Below are 17,627 nucleotides of genomic sequence, written 5' to 3'. Positions count from 1 at the left end.
ATGATTCATAGGTATGTGAAAAAGCACTAAAATACAATGGGAGAAAACGAAGAACAGATTATGTTGTGGCTCAGCAATTTTCCCAATTTGTTTCCTTTCTCACTCCCACTTGCAAAGAAGCACTATTTAATTTTTTTTGTTCAAGATAGCAAGCGCCGAACTTGAAGAATCTGAGTAAAAGAGAAAAATAACCGTTCTAAACCTTCGCAATTTTTTTAGTGATCACATTATTATAGTTGCTTCCTCCCTACCTCGTCGTTGAGCCAATAAAATACAAGAGTAAGGGGCTATTAGAATACTTGTTTCTGGCTGAGGACCAGCAGAGCTTTGCCAGTGTGCATCACCTTACCTGTAAAGGGACTCTTGGGGAAGTGTAAGATGAGTGTGGCATTTAAGATGTGGGAGGTTTGGTTTCACAAGATATCCAGGACATGAGTATTTGCATGAAGTGCCAGAGGTTAGCAGCTTTTGAACAACATGTGGATGATCTGGAGCACTGACCTCTCATCACTGCATGCCATACAGTAAGGAGAGAGACTTTTGGAACAGTTGCACCAGAGGGTAATCAACCTACATTATCATAGGCAGGGAAGCAAGAGGGTACAGATTGCACAAGAGTGGATGGCCGTTTGAAAGGAAAAGCATGTCCAGAAACCCAATATTCCTTGAAGCTGTCCAACAAGTAATGATATTTCGTATGCCTATTTAGTAAGCAAAATGACATAGTCAAGAGTGGATGACTGGAAGAAACCTCACAGTATTATAATACCTAAGGCTACTCTGGAGAAGGAGAGAGGTTGGTAAGCAGATTAGAAAGGGGGCAAGACTATGTGAGTCAATAATTTGAGAGACAGACAACGTAACGTGCAGCTGTAATCATGAGTTCCGCATAGTCTGTTGCCTCCCAGGTTAAAGGGTTCAGGATATAATAGAACAGCTGGATAAACTTCTAGATGGGCAGGGGGAAAGAGTGCTGACCAACTTTTGGTTGTGGTGAGAACTAAAAACATAGCGAAGAACTGCTTTGAGGACTTGTAGGATTGATTCAGGTGTCAAGGCATAGGTTGAAACACATGGCCTCCAGGGTACTCATCTGAGAAATATTACTTTTGCCAGAAGCTTCACCATTTAGGCAAAGGCAGATCAGGGAGGTAAATGTGTGGCTTGTAGGATGGTGTAGACAGGAGGGATTTATATTTTTGTGATCACCTTTGGGAAAGGAAAAAGCTGCTCAGAAATGATGAGTTTCACCTAAGCTGAAATGGAAATAATCTCCTGGCTCAGGGAGTACATAGTGCATTGGGCACGAACATAAACTCGTCAGGCAGGGGGCTGGGCTGACTCGTGGTCATAATACCAGCAAGGCCAAGAAGATGAGAACAGGGAAAAGGAAGTGAGGGACGGGGCTTGATGGTTAACAGTGCACAAAGAAATTGTTGGCTTTCAACAAGCAAGAAAAAAAGTTAAAGGTAGGTTAAATAGTATGCATGCAAAAGGAGAGAGTTTAGTAAATAGAATTGGGGAACTGCAGCAGAAATTGCTGTAGAGGGATAGGATAAAGTAGCATTAACAGAAACGTGTCTCAAACTGAAATAGGACTGGAAACTGATCATCCTGAGTTGTGAAGTTTTTAATACAAACAGGGTAGATAAAAAAAGAACGTCTTGGTCAAAGATAACAATATAGCCATAATTCCGGAATTAGAACTCGCATAGTTGGAAATGAGAAACAGGAAGGGAGTGGCAACCTTGTTGGATATTTTATTGTACACCTCAAAATAGTTGGGAGGAAGAGGACAGCATTTGTAATCAGATTATGGAAACTTGCAAGACAAGTAGGGGTGTGATAGTTGGTGATTTCAATTTTCCCAGGGTAGACTGTGTAAAAGGTACAATGTGGGCTGGAAGGGGATAGATTCCTTTAATATGTGCACAGAATTTTCTGGAACAGTACTGTTCTAGTCCTACCAGAGACAGAGACCTGGATCTGGTTCTTGGAATTGAGGCAAAGCAGAGACTAATACAGTAGAGCAGAGCAGCATTTGTGAAAGTGATCTTTATATAATATGATTAAATAATAACTTGTAAAAAGGATAAAACTCCATTAAGGATTAAGATTCCAGACTGAAAAAGGGCAAATTTTAGCAGTCTAACAGTTCACCGCAGAGGTTGATTGAAAACCAATTTTGGTGACTAAACAATGGATGGAAAATGGAGATTTTCAAAAGAGAGATGAATAGACTACACGCTATGGGGTACCCAAAGCTAGAGTACTCTGGATGACTAAGGACATTGATAAAAAAAAAGAAGAAAACGGAGGCACAGGATGGATACTGGAATAATAAGAACAATAGAAATCAGCAAATTAAACCTCAAATGCAGAAGAGAGGTCAAGGTTCGAAATAAGTAAGCCTATGAAGAAGCAGGAGGAAAAATGGCAGGTTGCACTAAAACAAAAAACAGCAGAATGTTCTTCAAACATATTAATAGTAAAAGATTAGTGAACGGGGGGGGGGGGGGGGGGGGGGGGGGGATCATAATGAACAAGCAGTGTAAATTGTTCACAAAAGCAAAAAGGTATGGCAGAGTTCCTAAGCAAACATTTTGCTCCTATCTTTACCAAAAGTATAAGATGACGACAATGGCCCAATTGAAAAATACAGATGTTTAGCAACTGAGCAAACTAATGACAGACAAAGAAGACATGCTAAAAAGTACGTTTTGCATGGTTAGAAAGGAGAGCTCACATCCAGAGTGAGACACAGCCCAAGATAAATTGAAGCTGAGAATCAGAGGCCCAGCACAAAAGAGAATTACATCAGAGGTGAACCATAAATTAATTGTTTGGTAATAGTTATTAATTTGACTGTTATAGGCTACTTTCAGATTGAAGAGGAATAAGGGAAACAGGTTATAAACAAAAAGACCATTTTTTAAAAATCAAATTAAGAACCAAGTGATTGAAACAGAGCCAAGGTTAAAAATTACAACACCAGGCACAACCACCTGATGAAGAAGTGCTGATCCGAAGGCTCATGCTTTCAAATAAACCTGTTGCGACTATAGCCTCGTGCTGTGTGAATTTTAATGTTATCCACACCAGTCCAACACCAGGACCTCCAAGCCATGGCAACAGAGCTAGGCATTGCAATGTAACTGCATAATGTCGGAGCTAATGGACTGTGTTGCAGTTCATAGCGATCACATCTATAACAAGTGTTGGTTGCTTGTGGAACTGTAACTCAGTTGATAAGCTGGAGCCCGAGCTTCAAACACTGCAATGCAATGTTACCTGGACATTGCCTCCTGAAACAATGCCATCAATTAGATTAACTACCTTTGTTTAAGATAAAAGAGATGAAATTTAAAAGAGATGAGAAGCAAATTGTTTTGAAAACAGAGGGGTGATAAATACCTGGAACGTACTGCCTGAGGAAGTGGTGAAAGAGATAGAATAGCAACATTTAAGTGACATCTTGACAGACATCAGAAGAGGCAAAGAATAGAAGGATACAGACCGCATAGAGGCCAAAATGTTTTGAGTTTAGGAAGGGATCATGTATCAGCACAGTCAAAGTGTGCTGGAGAACCCGTTCATGTGCTGTACTGCTCTGATCTTTGTACTTCAAATTTGGTCAGCGGTCAGAGACAGAAAGATGTGATTATGAGCGAGACAGGTGGAGAGATCCAGGATGTAGTGCTGAAGGAGTGTTAGCCTTTGAGCTTGCACTGTTGAGAATGGAGGCTGTAGGGAAGATGAGCAAACTGAATGCACCAAATTGCAGCTTGGTGCTGGAAGACATTCAAGAGATGGGGGAGATTAAAAAAAAAGCAATGTAGTTGTAATCGGGGGATAGTATAATCAGAAGAATAGATACTGTTCTCAGAGGCCAGGATAGAGAGCCATGTTTCCTACCACGTATCTAGGTTGAGGATCTCTTATCTGGGCTGTGCAAGAAGTTGAAGTGGGAGGGGAGGAATCCAGTTGTTGTGATCCAAATGTGTAAGAGTGTCAAGACTCCTCTTTAAAATCTCTCTCCAACTATCGTTGATCTGACAACAATTAAAAATGGTTTGGAAACATCTAATTACTAACAATTGCCTATTAGATGGTCATAAAAAAAGGGAACAAAATTCTGAGATCTCAGCAAAATTTATTAGCATATGAAATAATTGATGGTGCAAAAATCTATTAGACAATGTTTCAATTTAGTTTTGAAGTCTGTTGTTCAAAACACACCCAAGTTCACTCAATAGATTAGGTCAATGCTCTGGAACAAGAAACATGGTACACAAATACTTACTGCCCCAGAACTTTTCTTCAGAGGACACCAAAATAGCTAATTGCAACACAGATGGTAGTTGCAACATTATAGTTGGTGTCAACATTCTTGAAAATGTAACTGTTTCTAATACATTATCCCAGCCTGAAATGCATATTTTCACTTGTGATAGTTGCAATGTTTAACTTCAACTTGAAAAAAAAGGTACTACATCACTAATCTAGTTCAAGTCTTGTACTTGTGACTGGAAGTTAATATTTCGAATTTATTTAGTACTTCAGTGCCTAGAAACCACTGACATCATTTGAAGAGAAACAGGCAGATCATGAATTTTCTTTTATGTTTGAAATACAATGACCAGAAACAGTTTTCCTTCAAACCAACCATATGGAATGAATGAAAGGGTCCATTCACAATGTCAATTCTCATCTATCAGAATTTACCAATCTTCACTTCTGGCACCATGAGTTGAAAGAATTAAAGTCCAAGAAAAAAAGTTAGTGTCAGCATGTTTTTTTTTCTTGTGATCAGTAAAGGAAGAAAAATCTGGAGATGCAAGGCTATCCCTCTCATTTTCTTTTATTAGAATTTCTTGGGAGCTTGTTAAAGTTTCAAAATGTCAGTTGAAATAACTCCAAGGGTAAACATGTTAAGTGCACAAACCACATATTCTTGGAGTAGACTTATATGGGCAACTCAATGAGGAAACAAAAGCAATTATAATGCAAAATAAAAATCCACATCCATTTGTCCAAATGAAAATAGTTTCTTAGCTAATTTTCTTTGTATGTTATCCTCTCAGATATGAATGTAAAATAAATTGCCATGATTCAAATACAACTAAATATCACACATTATAAATTCAGATTAACCTAGCTAAGAAGTTATTCTCCTTGCCTTCAATTTTATTTGTCTTATGGTGGTTATATGTCAAATAAAATGTGATAAAGCCAGTGAAGGAGAAAAATTACAGGATATATACATATTTTACTGTAGGAGAACAAAGCATTACGGAAACAAAAGTACATTGTTTAGTCACAATAAATAGGGTACAGGGAAAATTCCTCACTGTGTGACGTACCACTGTAACCACTTTCACCAACAATAAATATTGCAAAAGTCCAATTCCTCCATCCCATCTCAGAACCCAAACAAAAACAAAATTTTAAACATTTTTTGCTCAAATTGATTGATAAGTTCAAACAATATGGGCAGAAACATTTTTGAAGTCTATTGCCCATTACCAATTGTCCTTGAAAGGATGCGGGTGAGTTATCTTCTTGAACCACAGCAGTTCATCAAGGGTAGGTACATCCAGATTTTTGCTTGTAAGGGAGTTCAAGGATTTTGACCCAATAACAGTGACGGATTGGCAATGTAGTTCCAAAACAAGGTAGTGTGGTTTGAAAAGAATTTTGCAGATGGTGGTATTCCCATGTATCTGTTGCTGTTGCCCATCTAAGTAATAGAAGATGCAAGTTCAAAAGGTGCTGTCAAACAGGCCGTGCTGAGTTACTAAAGTGTAAATGGTACATACGGTTACCACTGTGCACCTAAAGCGAAGGGCGTGAACAAGATGCCAATCAATAGGGCTGCTTTGTTCTGGATGGTGTCAAGCTGCCCGATTGTTGCTGGAACAACATTTATCCTGGCAAGTGCAAAGTATTCCATCACATTTTGGACTCATACATGTCGACAGGGGCATAACAGTCAAAACACGAGTTACCTATCGCAGAATTCTTTGCCTCCTACCTGCTCTTGTAGCCACTATAACCTGTCCAGTTCAGTTTGTTTAAAAGTAGACCTCAGAATTATTGACAATAGGGGATTTGGTGATGGTCATTGAAAGTCTGGGGGAGATGGTTAGACACTCTCTCGTTAAAGATGATCATTGCCTGGCACTTGTGTCGAGTGTCTCTAGGTTATCAACATTAGACCGAATATTGTTGCCTGGAGGGACAAATTGCATTAATATCTGAGGAATTATAAACTGAATTGAATGGTGTGCAACCCGTGAACATCTCCACTCCTGACTTAATGATGGACAGGAGGTCATTACTAAACTATCTGAAAATGGTTGGACCTCAGATACAACCCTGAGCAATTCAAGTCACAATGTATCAGTACATAGATGCCATGCATTAATAACCATAAAAAGTGACAATACTAAGACTTTAAGAGGTTATTTTGTCCTGGGATTGTTTTTAAGAGAGATTTAAGGCAGAGGTACCAAGTAATCTATGAGAGGAAACAGCTCGTGAAGCCTTGCAATTTGTATTAAGTTGGCACATTGGAAGCAGGCTGAATGGGTGCAATCTAGCTCTCATAGAATGAGGACTTTTAGTTTTCAGTTTTCAGCACCTGCAGTTGTGGTCTTGAAGAATGGAAGTGATTTTTCCCCCCTTATCGGTTAGAGACAAAAGTTGGGGTTCTCTTCCTGCTACTGGAGTTGCATGTAAGACAAACTATTTTCTGCATTTACCTTTTGCCAAGGATCTGTTTATGGTATGTTACTATATCTATTATTCTGTTAAAATATAACCAAAGAATTTGGTTAATTTAACTATAGTGGATGTATAAAGTATGTTTTGCTTTAAATCTAGTAATTAGATCATTTGAATTGCATCTGAAACGCAGCATCTTACATCTACTTTTAAAATAAGATAAAGGGTCTGCGCTATCTTCTGAACATTTTGAGAGCATTTGGGTGTGGTCCACACCTTCCTTTGTATGAAGTATGACATTAGCCAGTGCAATGTCATCTACCTTGATGTTGAAGATTGTAACCCTGCCTGTGAAACTGAGCATGCGTGCATGTTTGAAGAAGGCTATGAAAATCCACAGCACAGTACTCCTTACAGATCCCAAAAATCAAGGGGTCAGGAACGACACTATTTTTGGTGACTAAATGCTGTTTGATAGGATTATCAATGCATCAACAGACTAGTGACTGAATCAAAACTGATGGGGCAGGAACTGTCTTTCTGAACAGTACACAATTGGACAATTTTCTACATTGGTGCAATGCACCAATTTATAGTTGCACTGACACAATTGGGCTGCAGGTACACTAGTTTTGAAGCACAAACCTTTAGCACAACAGCTGGGCACATGTCAGGCCACAGACTTTGCTGTATCCAGACTTCCTAGTCATTTCCTTGACCTCACTGTGAATCAAATTGGCATCCACGATAGTGGGAATCTTAGTAGGCCAAGGTGGATTACCACTGAGCAAATATCACTGAAGATAACTGCAAGCAATTCAGATTTGTCTTTTGCACTTGAGCTGGACTCTGCCATCAGTGAGAATGGCAATGTAAACCATTTCCTTCCATAAGCTGGTTAAAAATCTACTACCATTCAACGGCAGGTTGTTAGTATTTAATCTGATCCATCAGTTGTGGAATAGACCACCTCTGTTGCTTACATGCTACTTCCCCTGTCTATCATATGTTCTTCTATGGGGCAGCTTCATCAGAATTTTTTTTAGAAAAGGCATGCCTGGTTCCATCACTATCCTCATTAAACCATAGTTAATTACTTATAATGATAGTAGTGACAAGAGTGAAGGTTACACCATGCAATTACAAAATTTAGTGGAATGCAATTCTTCTGCTCAGAACTCAAGTCTTCTCAGAACCTCATTCAAATTGCTCAATCAATTTGAATCCATCCCATTTAGCATGATATTAGAGTCATAAAACAACGGATGTCAACAGGTGAGTACAGGACTTTGGCTCCACAGATAACATGCAATGTTTGTCTCAACGCATTATTGTCAAGGTCAGATGCTTTTATGATAGATAGATTGAAGAGGAGCAGGTCTAACAGATTTTTCCTTGTGTTTTCTCTGACCATCTGCTGAAGTTCAGCTTTCTCACTTAGAGTCAGAGATCTACAGCACGGAAACAGATCCATCAGAGCAACTCGCCCATGCCGACCAGATATCTTAACCTTATCTGATTTAATCCCATTTGCCAGCACTTGTCCCTTATCCCTCTTAAACCTTCTTATTCATAAACCCATCCAGATGCCTTTTAAATGCTATAATTGTACCAGCTTCCAACACATCCTCTGGCAGCTCATTCCATATATGCACTATCCTGTGCATGAAAAAGTTGCCCTTTAGGTCTCTTTTATATCTTTCCTCCTCACCCTTAAACGTATGCCCTCTAATTCTGGAATTCCCCACCTCAGGGAAAAGACTTTGTCTATTTACCCTATCATGCCCCTCATAACTTTATAAACCTCTATAAAGGTCACCCCTCACCTCCAACGCTCCAGGGAAAAACAGTCCCAGCCTATTCAGCCTCTCCCTTTAACTAAAATCCACCTACCCTGGCATCATTCTTGTAAATCTTTTTTGAACCTTTTCAAGTTTCACAACATCCTACCAATAGGAAGAGACCAGAAGTGCATGTATTATTCCAAAGGAGGCCTAACCAATGTCCTGTCCAACCGCAAATTGAGCTCCCAATTCCTATCCTCGGTGCTCTGACCAATAAAGGAAAGCATACCAAATGCCTTCCTCACTATCCTACCTACCTGCAACTCCACTTTCAAGGAGCTATGAACCTGCACTCCAAGGTCTCTTTGTTCAGCAACACTCCCTAGGACCTTACCATTAAGTGTATAAGTCCTGCTAAGATTTGCTTTCCCAAAATGCAGCACCTCACATTAATTAAGCTCCATCTGCCACTTCTCAGCCCATTGGCCCATTTGATCAAGATCCTGTTGTACTTTGTGGTAATCTTCTTCGCTGTCCACTACACCTCCAATTTTGGAGTCATCTGCAAAATTACTAACTATACCTCCCATGTTCACATTCAAGCAATTTATATAAATGACAAAAGGCAGTTGACCCAGCACTGATCCTTAAGGCACTCCACTGGTCACAGGCCTCCAGTCTGAAAAGCAACACTCCACCAGCCTTTGTCTTCTACTTTCCAGCCAGTTCTGTATCCAAATGGCCAGTACTCCCTATATTCCATGAGATTTAACATTGCTTACCAGTGTCCCATCTTATAGAACTGAGCCAGTCATTCCGCAGTGCTGCTATCAAGCATACTGACGTCCCCAGTCAGAATACACTTTATGCCTTGACAATATTCAATGCTTTCCCAGGTATGTTCAACATAGAGACGTACTGGTAATCAACAGGAGGTTTCCTTATCATTTCATGAGTTCCGCAATAAAAACACCAAGGCCACTCCCATTCACTGTAGATATTTGTGCAGACATGTTATGACACACCTCTGGAACAGGTGGTACTTGAAGTGTGGTGTTCTGGCCCAGAGGTAAGGAACCCTAAATCTTTTTACTTCATTTTTTTTTAAACAAATTCAAATTTCACCATTCAACTGAAGTGACATTTGAACCCATTTACCCCAAATATTAAACTGGGATTCTAGATTACTCATCTCGTAATATCACGACTGCTCCATTACCTTCCTGCCAAATCCTAACTCTGCCCAAATCTGTTTAGCTTCCAAGATTAGCAATTTTCAGACTGCTTTGGCCATTAGTTCTTCCAACTGTATACTGTGCTGTCAGCTGTCATGGCAAACCCCTGTACAGCCAGAGAAAGAATAATCAGCATTTCAGAACTTCAAAACTCTTCTGGACTCCCTCCAATTCTCCCTCTTTTCTGCAACATGAAGGCCAAAACTTCAAAGTATACCAAATTCTCATCCCAAAATCAAATAAACCATTACTTATTCCATATCCTTAGCTAGACACTATTATCATCACCACCACCTTTAAATGCTGAACTGACAACTTTAAAAACTTATCACTAAACCCCTCAAATTTATTACCTCATCAGCCCTTTTAAGTATGGTGCCATTTAATACATAAATTAGTATTCCATTACTCTATCCAATCTCACAACTCTACACTTATCCACATTGAACTCCACCCGATCTCTCTGCCCATGGCCCAACCTAACAAATATTTAAAATAATGCACTTTTCATTAGGATTACAATATTCCATCTCAGTCAAAAAACACACAACACTAGGTTATAGTCCAACAGGTTTTACAAGAAGCACTAGCTTTCAGAGCGCTGCTCCTTCATCAGATGTAAGAGCAGCACTCCAAAAGCCAGTGCTTCCAATTAAACATGTTGGACTATAACCTGGTGTTGTGAGATTTTTAACTTTGTACACCCCAATCCAACTCCAGCATCTCCAAATCATGACATCCATCTAGGTCATATGCAAAAGTTCTGAACAACCAACTGAACACATTTTTATGGTCTTCCACAGATGACCAGTTTTGTTCAAACCACATGGCAATACATAATCAGTTTAATATTTACAATATCTTTTTATTATTTGCCTTTCAGCATCACATCAATCTCATTGATATTACGTCAGTTGTGCTTTAGATAAACACCTTGGAAATAGCACTGTTTCCAGAGTTTGCACAATAATGGCACAGTTGCCTCACAGTGCCTGGGACCCAGGTTCAATTCCACCTTTGGGCGACTGCCTGTGTGAAGTCCGCACATTCTCCCCGTGTCTGCGTGGCTTTCCTCCAGGTGCTCTGGTTTCCTCCCACAATTCAAGGATGTGCAACTTTGGGCAATTTAGCATGGCCAATTCACCTAATGGTCCAAGGATGTGTAAGTTAGGTGGATTAGCTATGGGAAGTGCATGGTTACAGGGATTGGGGTGGTGTGCTTTTTGGACGATAAGTGTGGATGGGCTGAATGGTCTGTTTCCACACTGTAGGGATTCTATGATTCAGAGAGTCAAAAGATAGTTAGTTTATAAATGGTAACAACTAATCTAATTCAAATTCAAGGCCCACTGCAGAATTTATGCACATAATCTGAGTTAACAATTCAGTATAATAGTTAAAACATGATTTGTCTATTCAGGTCAGAAGAGAACCCACAGTGCCTTCAAATACAAAAACACTCCTGGTGCCCAGGCCAATATTTATTTTTGGATGAACACAAAATAAGTACTCAAGTTTGCCCATTGATCTGTCTATGTTATATAAATGAAAATTCAATACTCCTAAGGAACTGAAGAGGTGGACAAATGCAATGTTCTTTAGGTCTTAAGAGTCATATTGGACTTGAAACATGAACGTTGTTCCTCTACCCATAGCTGCTGCCAAACCTGCTGAATTTCTTCAGTACTTTATTTTTATTTCAGATTTCTAACATCCACTGTATTTTGCTTTTGTTCAAAACATGGTAAGATTATTTTGCATCAGCCAAATCACAAACACCTATAAATTCATGGTTGTTTTTTTCTCTCTAAAAATCCAATAAGACGACAACCATTCCCTGCCCTTTATCCCCTTAATTTAAAACCTCAGAGCTAAATTGTTTCAATACAGCCTTAATATAAAGATATGATCTGGTAGTCAACACTGAGACATACTGCAAGATGATAAACATTAAAAAAAGGAGCTAGTTGGAAAGATATGTCAATAATCATGGGTGATATTAAATCAATATATAAATTCAACAAATTGGTTTGGCAAAGGTAAAGGGTGATGAATTCATGAGATTATTGTCTCTCAGGTCACAAAATTCTAGATCCAAGTAAGTGAGCAAGTTTAAACCAGATCAGGCAATGTACAATAAGCCACACTTATTAATGGACTTCATACTAAAGGCATTCCAAGGTAACAGTAACTATAATATAACTCAATATCACATTCAGTTTGAGGGAGGAGAGTAAACCTAAAAACATTATAAGCTTAAAGAAAGGCAATTATGACCACGAGGAAAACGTTGACTCAAGTGAACAAGGAATTTAGGTGGTAGTGCAAAATTAGATACAATAGTCCACATTTAAGGAGATATTTCAAAACACTCGGAAAAGGTAGTTTCCGGTGACAAAGGCTCAAAGGAAAGAATGCACCCTGCACTCCAACCCAAATATGTTAAAGTTTGTATAAAATCCAAAAAAAACATAATTCTACCAAGATAAATGGTGAGTCAAAAGATTGGACAGAATATAAAGATTAGTGTGGGGCCTCGACGAACACAATTACTTTGATGAAGGAACTTAATGTATGACTCATCAGCAAATGTAACAAAGGAAGATAGGAAAAGACTTAGTGACAAGTACATAAGGCAACTGGAATGGGATATAAATAGGTCCAATCGGTGAGCAAAAAAATTGATATATGGAGCATTATGTGGAAAACGTTAACTTTCCCATTTGTGAAGGATAAATAGAAAAACAGCATATTATTTCAATAGAAAGGGAACTACAAACTTATGAGATACAGAGGGATCTGGGTGTTGTGATACATGAATCATAAAACATTAGTTTACAGTTACAGCAAGTGGTTGGGGAGGCAAATGGATGGTTGACATTACTGAAAGGCAAACATAAAAGTAAGGATATTCTGCCACAAATGTATAGGGTATTGGTAAGAGCATATCTGGAGAAGGGAGTACATTTTGGTTTTCTTAGTTCAGGAAGGTTACAAATGAGTTGGCAGTTCTGAGAAGATTCACTCAACTGACACCCATCCGCCATCTGCAATCCCAGATATTTTGAGTAAAGGTTAGACAGACTGGTCTGTTTCCAACGTAGTTAAGAATAAGACATGATCACATAAGACGTACAAGGCCCGGAGAGGACTTCTTCGGATCGATTAAATGCTTTCCTCTTGACATGGACAGACGAGAACAAGGGGATAGAGTTTCAAAATAAGAGGTCTTCCATTTAAGATAGATGAGGAGAACGTTTTTCTTTCAGAGGATCATAATTTATCAGAATCCTTCTCCCCTAAAAATGGCAGTGGGAGCGAGTAATTAAATTATTGCGAAGAAGGGAGTCAAATGTTATCAGCAGTACAAGGGAATCTGGAATTGAGACAACATCAAGATCAACCATGATCTTACTGAATGATCGGCCAAGCTCAATGCACTGCCTGATCTACTACTGCTCCTAATTCCTGTGATTTATATTAAGTATATGAACATTTTGTCTCTCAAACCTATTTGAATATTAAAGTACTCTATTACAAATTCATGCTTGCCAAGTGCATCTCTGTCGCTATCATGATTTTAGTGCTTTAACTTCCATATAAAGGTTAACAGACTTCAGTGTTGATCACTTATCATGGACTGACAATGGGAAATATTCCAACCGTGTGCACAGGCACTAAAGAAAAAGTTTGGTTTAAAAAAAAAAGGTACTAGCTTGATGGCTCAACTATTTGCTGTTACTTTCTCTCAATCTTTACATGTGAGATTACCAAATTGTCCAGATTAATAAGAACTTTTTTTGTTAAAACCCAAGATGACATGTGACTAATCTCATTCCCATTTGGGATTTACAATCAAAAATAATTACTACAAAATTACAAGCTAAAATTTTAACTGCAATGTCTTTTGAATAAGGTAGCACTGAAAATCTATATTTTTCCCATAATCAATTTTCCTTTAATAGTAACAAGTCTGGTTTGAGCCTTCAGCTTAGTGATACTATTCCCAACTCAGAATTAGAATGTACAGTGCTTTAGCACTACTTGAAATAATCCCATCAAGTGAGACAAGGAAGCCCCAACTCTCAATTCCAGGTTGACATCCAGTGGGACCTTCATGTCCAGCAGGTATGAGTGGTCCTCCTCTGTGCACTCTATGGTAGCTCATAAAACTATTCTGCCCTATAGGGCTAACCTATCTATCAATTGATATATATTAAAAAGGTTTGCTGCTCTGAAAGAAACCATAACATCATGGCCTGTCAGGTGCTAATCAGTTTGAAAATTCTCTCACTATAAACTATTCTCTAAGGGAAATGTGAAGAATAAGTTGTTTAAAAAGGGATTAATTATAACTAGGTGTATGAAACTGAATATAAATATGGATACTACTCAGAGAAAAAAGTTAGATTAAGAAATCTACTCCAACCTTAAAAAGGTGACAGCTTTTAAACGTTTAAACATAAGGTCACGAGTACAACATAAAAGCCCTTTATTCAAAGCTAATACAAATTCTTACATAGGGATACTCCTAATTGAGGACATCGGCAGTTGAATAAACGCAGTATTGACATAATTTATAAACATGATGGCGCATCCCTCAAGCAAAATAACTTTAGCATCCCATCATAGTACAACCATCAGTTCATTCATTGGGTAAAAACCGCGTTTCGAATACTTTCTCGAACGCATGGATAACAGTACAAAAAATGGTTATTTGTATTATCTGGTCGGTTAGCTATATCAGAGTTTACTTATATTATGAAAAAAGCAAGCTTGTGTGTGTCAAATAACAATAATCCATAATGCAATATGAAAAGCGACAGAACAAGGAGACAGAGATTATTTCGGTTTGATAAAGTACATTAGGCTTCAACTTCGCGTTGCAATTCTGTGATGGAAAGTGAAACTGGTATAAGTACTAACTAATACTGGCCGATAGTATTTCAATTCTTTAGTTTGTTCCCATGGCAAAAGAAGGAAAAATCAAAACGGACGCAGTCCCATTAATTCACTCACCAATGGATAATTGTTCCTTAATGCTGCAAAGTCAGCTTAGAAAGTAAAGCTGTGAAAACTGATAGCATATACAATATTCAAACGTTTCAAATGTAACCCTTTGCGCACTATGCAGCTTGCAAAAGGCCATTTGATTAACAAGCATATTGCAAAGCAACCATATGACACTTGCAAATATGGTTGCATTTTTGTGTCGGCACTTAAAGCTACCACATCAATGCACAGTACAAATGCTACACTCTAATCTCTCCTTCATATCCCTTCGAAGATTTGTATAAACAAAATTCAAACATAATCTGTCCCCGCTGGCAGGAGTTTGGCTCCTGAAATGTTGCACCTAATCTTACCTTGAGCCAGGGTCTGTAGCACGTGGATGTGAAACAGTACTAACGTCCACAATCGACCAAAACATCCAAACAAATTAAAGTTTCTTCTCGCACTAGCAAATCCAACTGTTCTTCGGAATACTCCCGTTTTCGGTCCCATGATCAATGCATTAATTTCATCACTTCGATTTTCAATCTGGTTATCGATAATACCTTTCAAGCAAGGCCCTTGCTTCATTTCCCTTTGGTTATTGATTGTACCGTCCGTAGTCCCGATTTCTTTGGCAATTCCGATCGACTGATTATGGGAGGGATTCGAACGCTGGATCAATGCTTGCTCATTGATTCCTCTCGAGTGAAGAAGGCTCCTTGTCGGTCCCTGCAGGGCTCTCCTTTGGCATCGATCCTTCGGATGATTGATTACAGATGTGGCTGGGTTTACAATTAGTTCATAGCTGGTAGCCCCAGAGTGCGGTCTTTTCCTGCTGCTGGAATCACCGATCAGCGTTTGCGGGCCCCTGCTTCCAGTCTTTGGAGTACAAATCACCTCTGAATAGCGATCAACATCAACGAGTAATCCAGTGATGACCTGAGCATCGACCAGCCCACAACTCGCGTCTCCCATCATCTGTTGATCGCCTCGATTCGTGCAATCAATTCGCTCTCTACCAATCGATACGCTTTGGCATTTACTAATATATTTTCAATTAATATGTATGAATATATTAAACTGGACGATGGTCTCTTCCGAGCCGCTGGCTGAGTTGTTTTGTTTTTTGGCTGGTTGCCCTAGGGAGGAGGGTCGGGTTTGTTTTAATCTCTTGCCGCCTGCTAATGATTGCCGCTTTCTTATAGAGGGCTCGGATCGCACCAGCCTCTCTTCCCAAAGTCCGGATTTCCTTGATGGGAACAGCGTCACTCTGTTCCAGCAGGCCGCCTTCACTCCTGGGAGGAGAAAGCAGAGGTGTAAATAAATGGAGGCGTTTTCTTCCCAATCCTCGTTATCCTTATTTCGTGGTTACTTTTCAACACACACACAGCGAGGAAACTCCAGACAGAAATAATGAATCCCTCTGAACTTCCAACCAGCCACTTGCAAGTACCTGGTTGATAATTAACTCCAACGGTCTGTTTTATTTTAAACAAAAAAGCAAACTTGATTATCACTTGAATGGTTGTTGGCTTTTGTCAACAATGCGGAGACGGGATAAAATCCCCAAAGCTGAAAACCATGTTAAAGTTTCAACTCATAACTGAAGTAGCTTTCAAACTTTACTTGAACACATTCAATTTATTCCCCAACTGGAAGAGCTGCATTTAGCAAAGTTTGAACTTTTACGTGACAGTGGCGCGAGACCAGAGGCGTTCTCACCACACACGTAGATACAGATTTATATTGGTACATCCAACATGTTTTTTTTAAAAAAAACACAATCTCCAATAACTTTGAGCCCTGCAAAAGACCTGAAGTTAAATTTTATGAGGTGAACTCCCCTTGTCCGATTACTTTCCTGCAGGTTTTCCTCTTGCTTTCAGCAGGTTTGCAACGGCAGTTTTCAATTTCCTCCGCCCCCGCCGCTTTTTCCTGTCGCCGGACCGAACTCGTTCAGCTCGAGCTGGAGATCGAGCGCGCCTCCGATTGGTCAACACCGGCAACCACAACCTGCAATCTGATTCGTCAACATTGCGCCAGGCAAACATCTCTTGCGGCTTGATTGGTCCAATGTTTCGCCCCCGCTCGCTGATTCGCCAGTCTTACGGCAGGGATTGAATGCAATCGCTGTGATTGACCAGCTCGCAGGTAGGCGCTGCCTTTCCATTGGTCGCGAGACTGAAGACCATTCCGTCGGTGATTGGTCTTTTAACCGCAGCCCCTTCCAATAATAGGAGGATGAAAAGAGATGGCCTACTGATTGGTTCCAAGGAAGAACAAATGTCCAGGTTAGAAAATTGGATTTGTCCAGCTCCTGTTCTTTCATGACCAAGTTCTAAGCTTAATTAAATTCTTAAATAAAACAAAGAACTGCAGATGCGGATGATCTGAAACAAAATAGAATTCACTGGCGAACTTCAGCAGATGTGGCAGCACTTGCGGGGAGAAAACAGAATGAACCTTTTGAACAGAGGTGACTTCATCAGAGCACCTTCAATCATTCACGAGAACGGGGTTTCTCATTAATCCATCACTGTGTATGCCTTGTTTTGTTTGAATTGAATTGTTTTCAGCAGAACCGATTTATTTTCTATGATTCAAACTTACCCTTACCACTCATCTGCATCTATATAATTTATCTATCATTAGCGCTTCCTTGGCCTTTTACGATGTGCACCCACACCACCAGTTTCCTTCTCCCCCTTTGTTCATAGCATTAAAAAAAGCATAATTTTCCAACTTTCTGTGGTTCTTAAATTACCTACACAATGGAAACAGGCCCCTCAACCCAACAAATCCACACCAACCCTCCAAAGAGTAACCCACCTCCCCACATTTACCCCTGACTAATGCACCTAAAATTATGGGCAATTTAGCATGGCCA

At 39.4% G+C, this 17,627-nt stretch overlaps 1 protein-coding gene across 1 annotated transcript in view; it reads right to left on the bottom strand.

The window, feature by feature from the left end:
• Positions 1–16,031, bottom strand: part of sdk1a (sidekick cell adhesion molecule 1a) — an 827,262-nt gene extending 811,231 nt beyond the window's left edge. Inside the window, exon 1 of the mRNA XM_060840817.1 lies at positions 15,112–16,031. Coding sequence (XP_060696800.1) covers positions 15,112–15,718 — 607 coding nt within the window. The 5' untranslated portion in view covers positions 15,719–16,031. The remainder of the gene's footprint in view (positions 1–15,111) is intronic.
• Positions 16,032–17,627: the final 1,596 nt, after the last annotated feature.

Source organism: Hemiscyllium ocellatum, chromosome 20 (genome assembly GCF_020745735.1).
Source record: "Hemiscyllium ocellatum isolate sHemOce1 chromosome 20, sHemOce1.pat.X.cur, whole genome shotgun sequence".
NCBI lineage: Eukaryota > Metazoa > Chordata > Chondrichthyes > Orectolobiformes > Hemiscylliidae > Hemiscyllium > Hemiscyllium ocellatum.
Note: the sequence above shows the minus strand (reverse complement) of the source record. Positions and strands in the feature narration are given on the sequence as shown.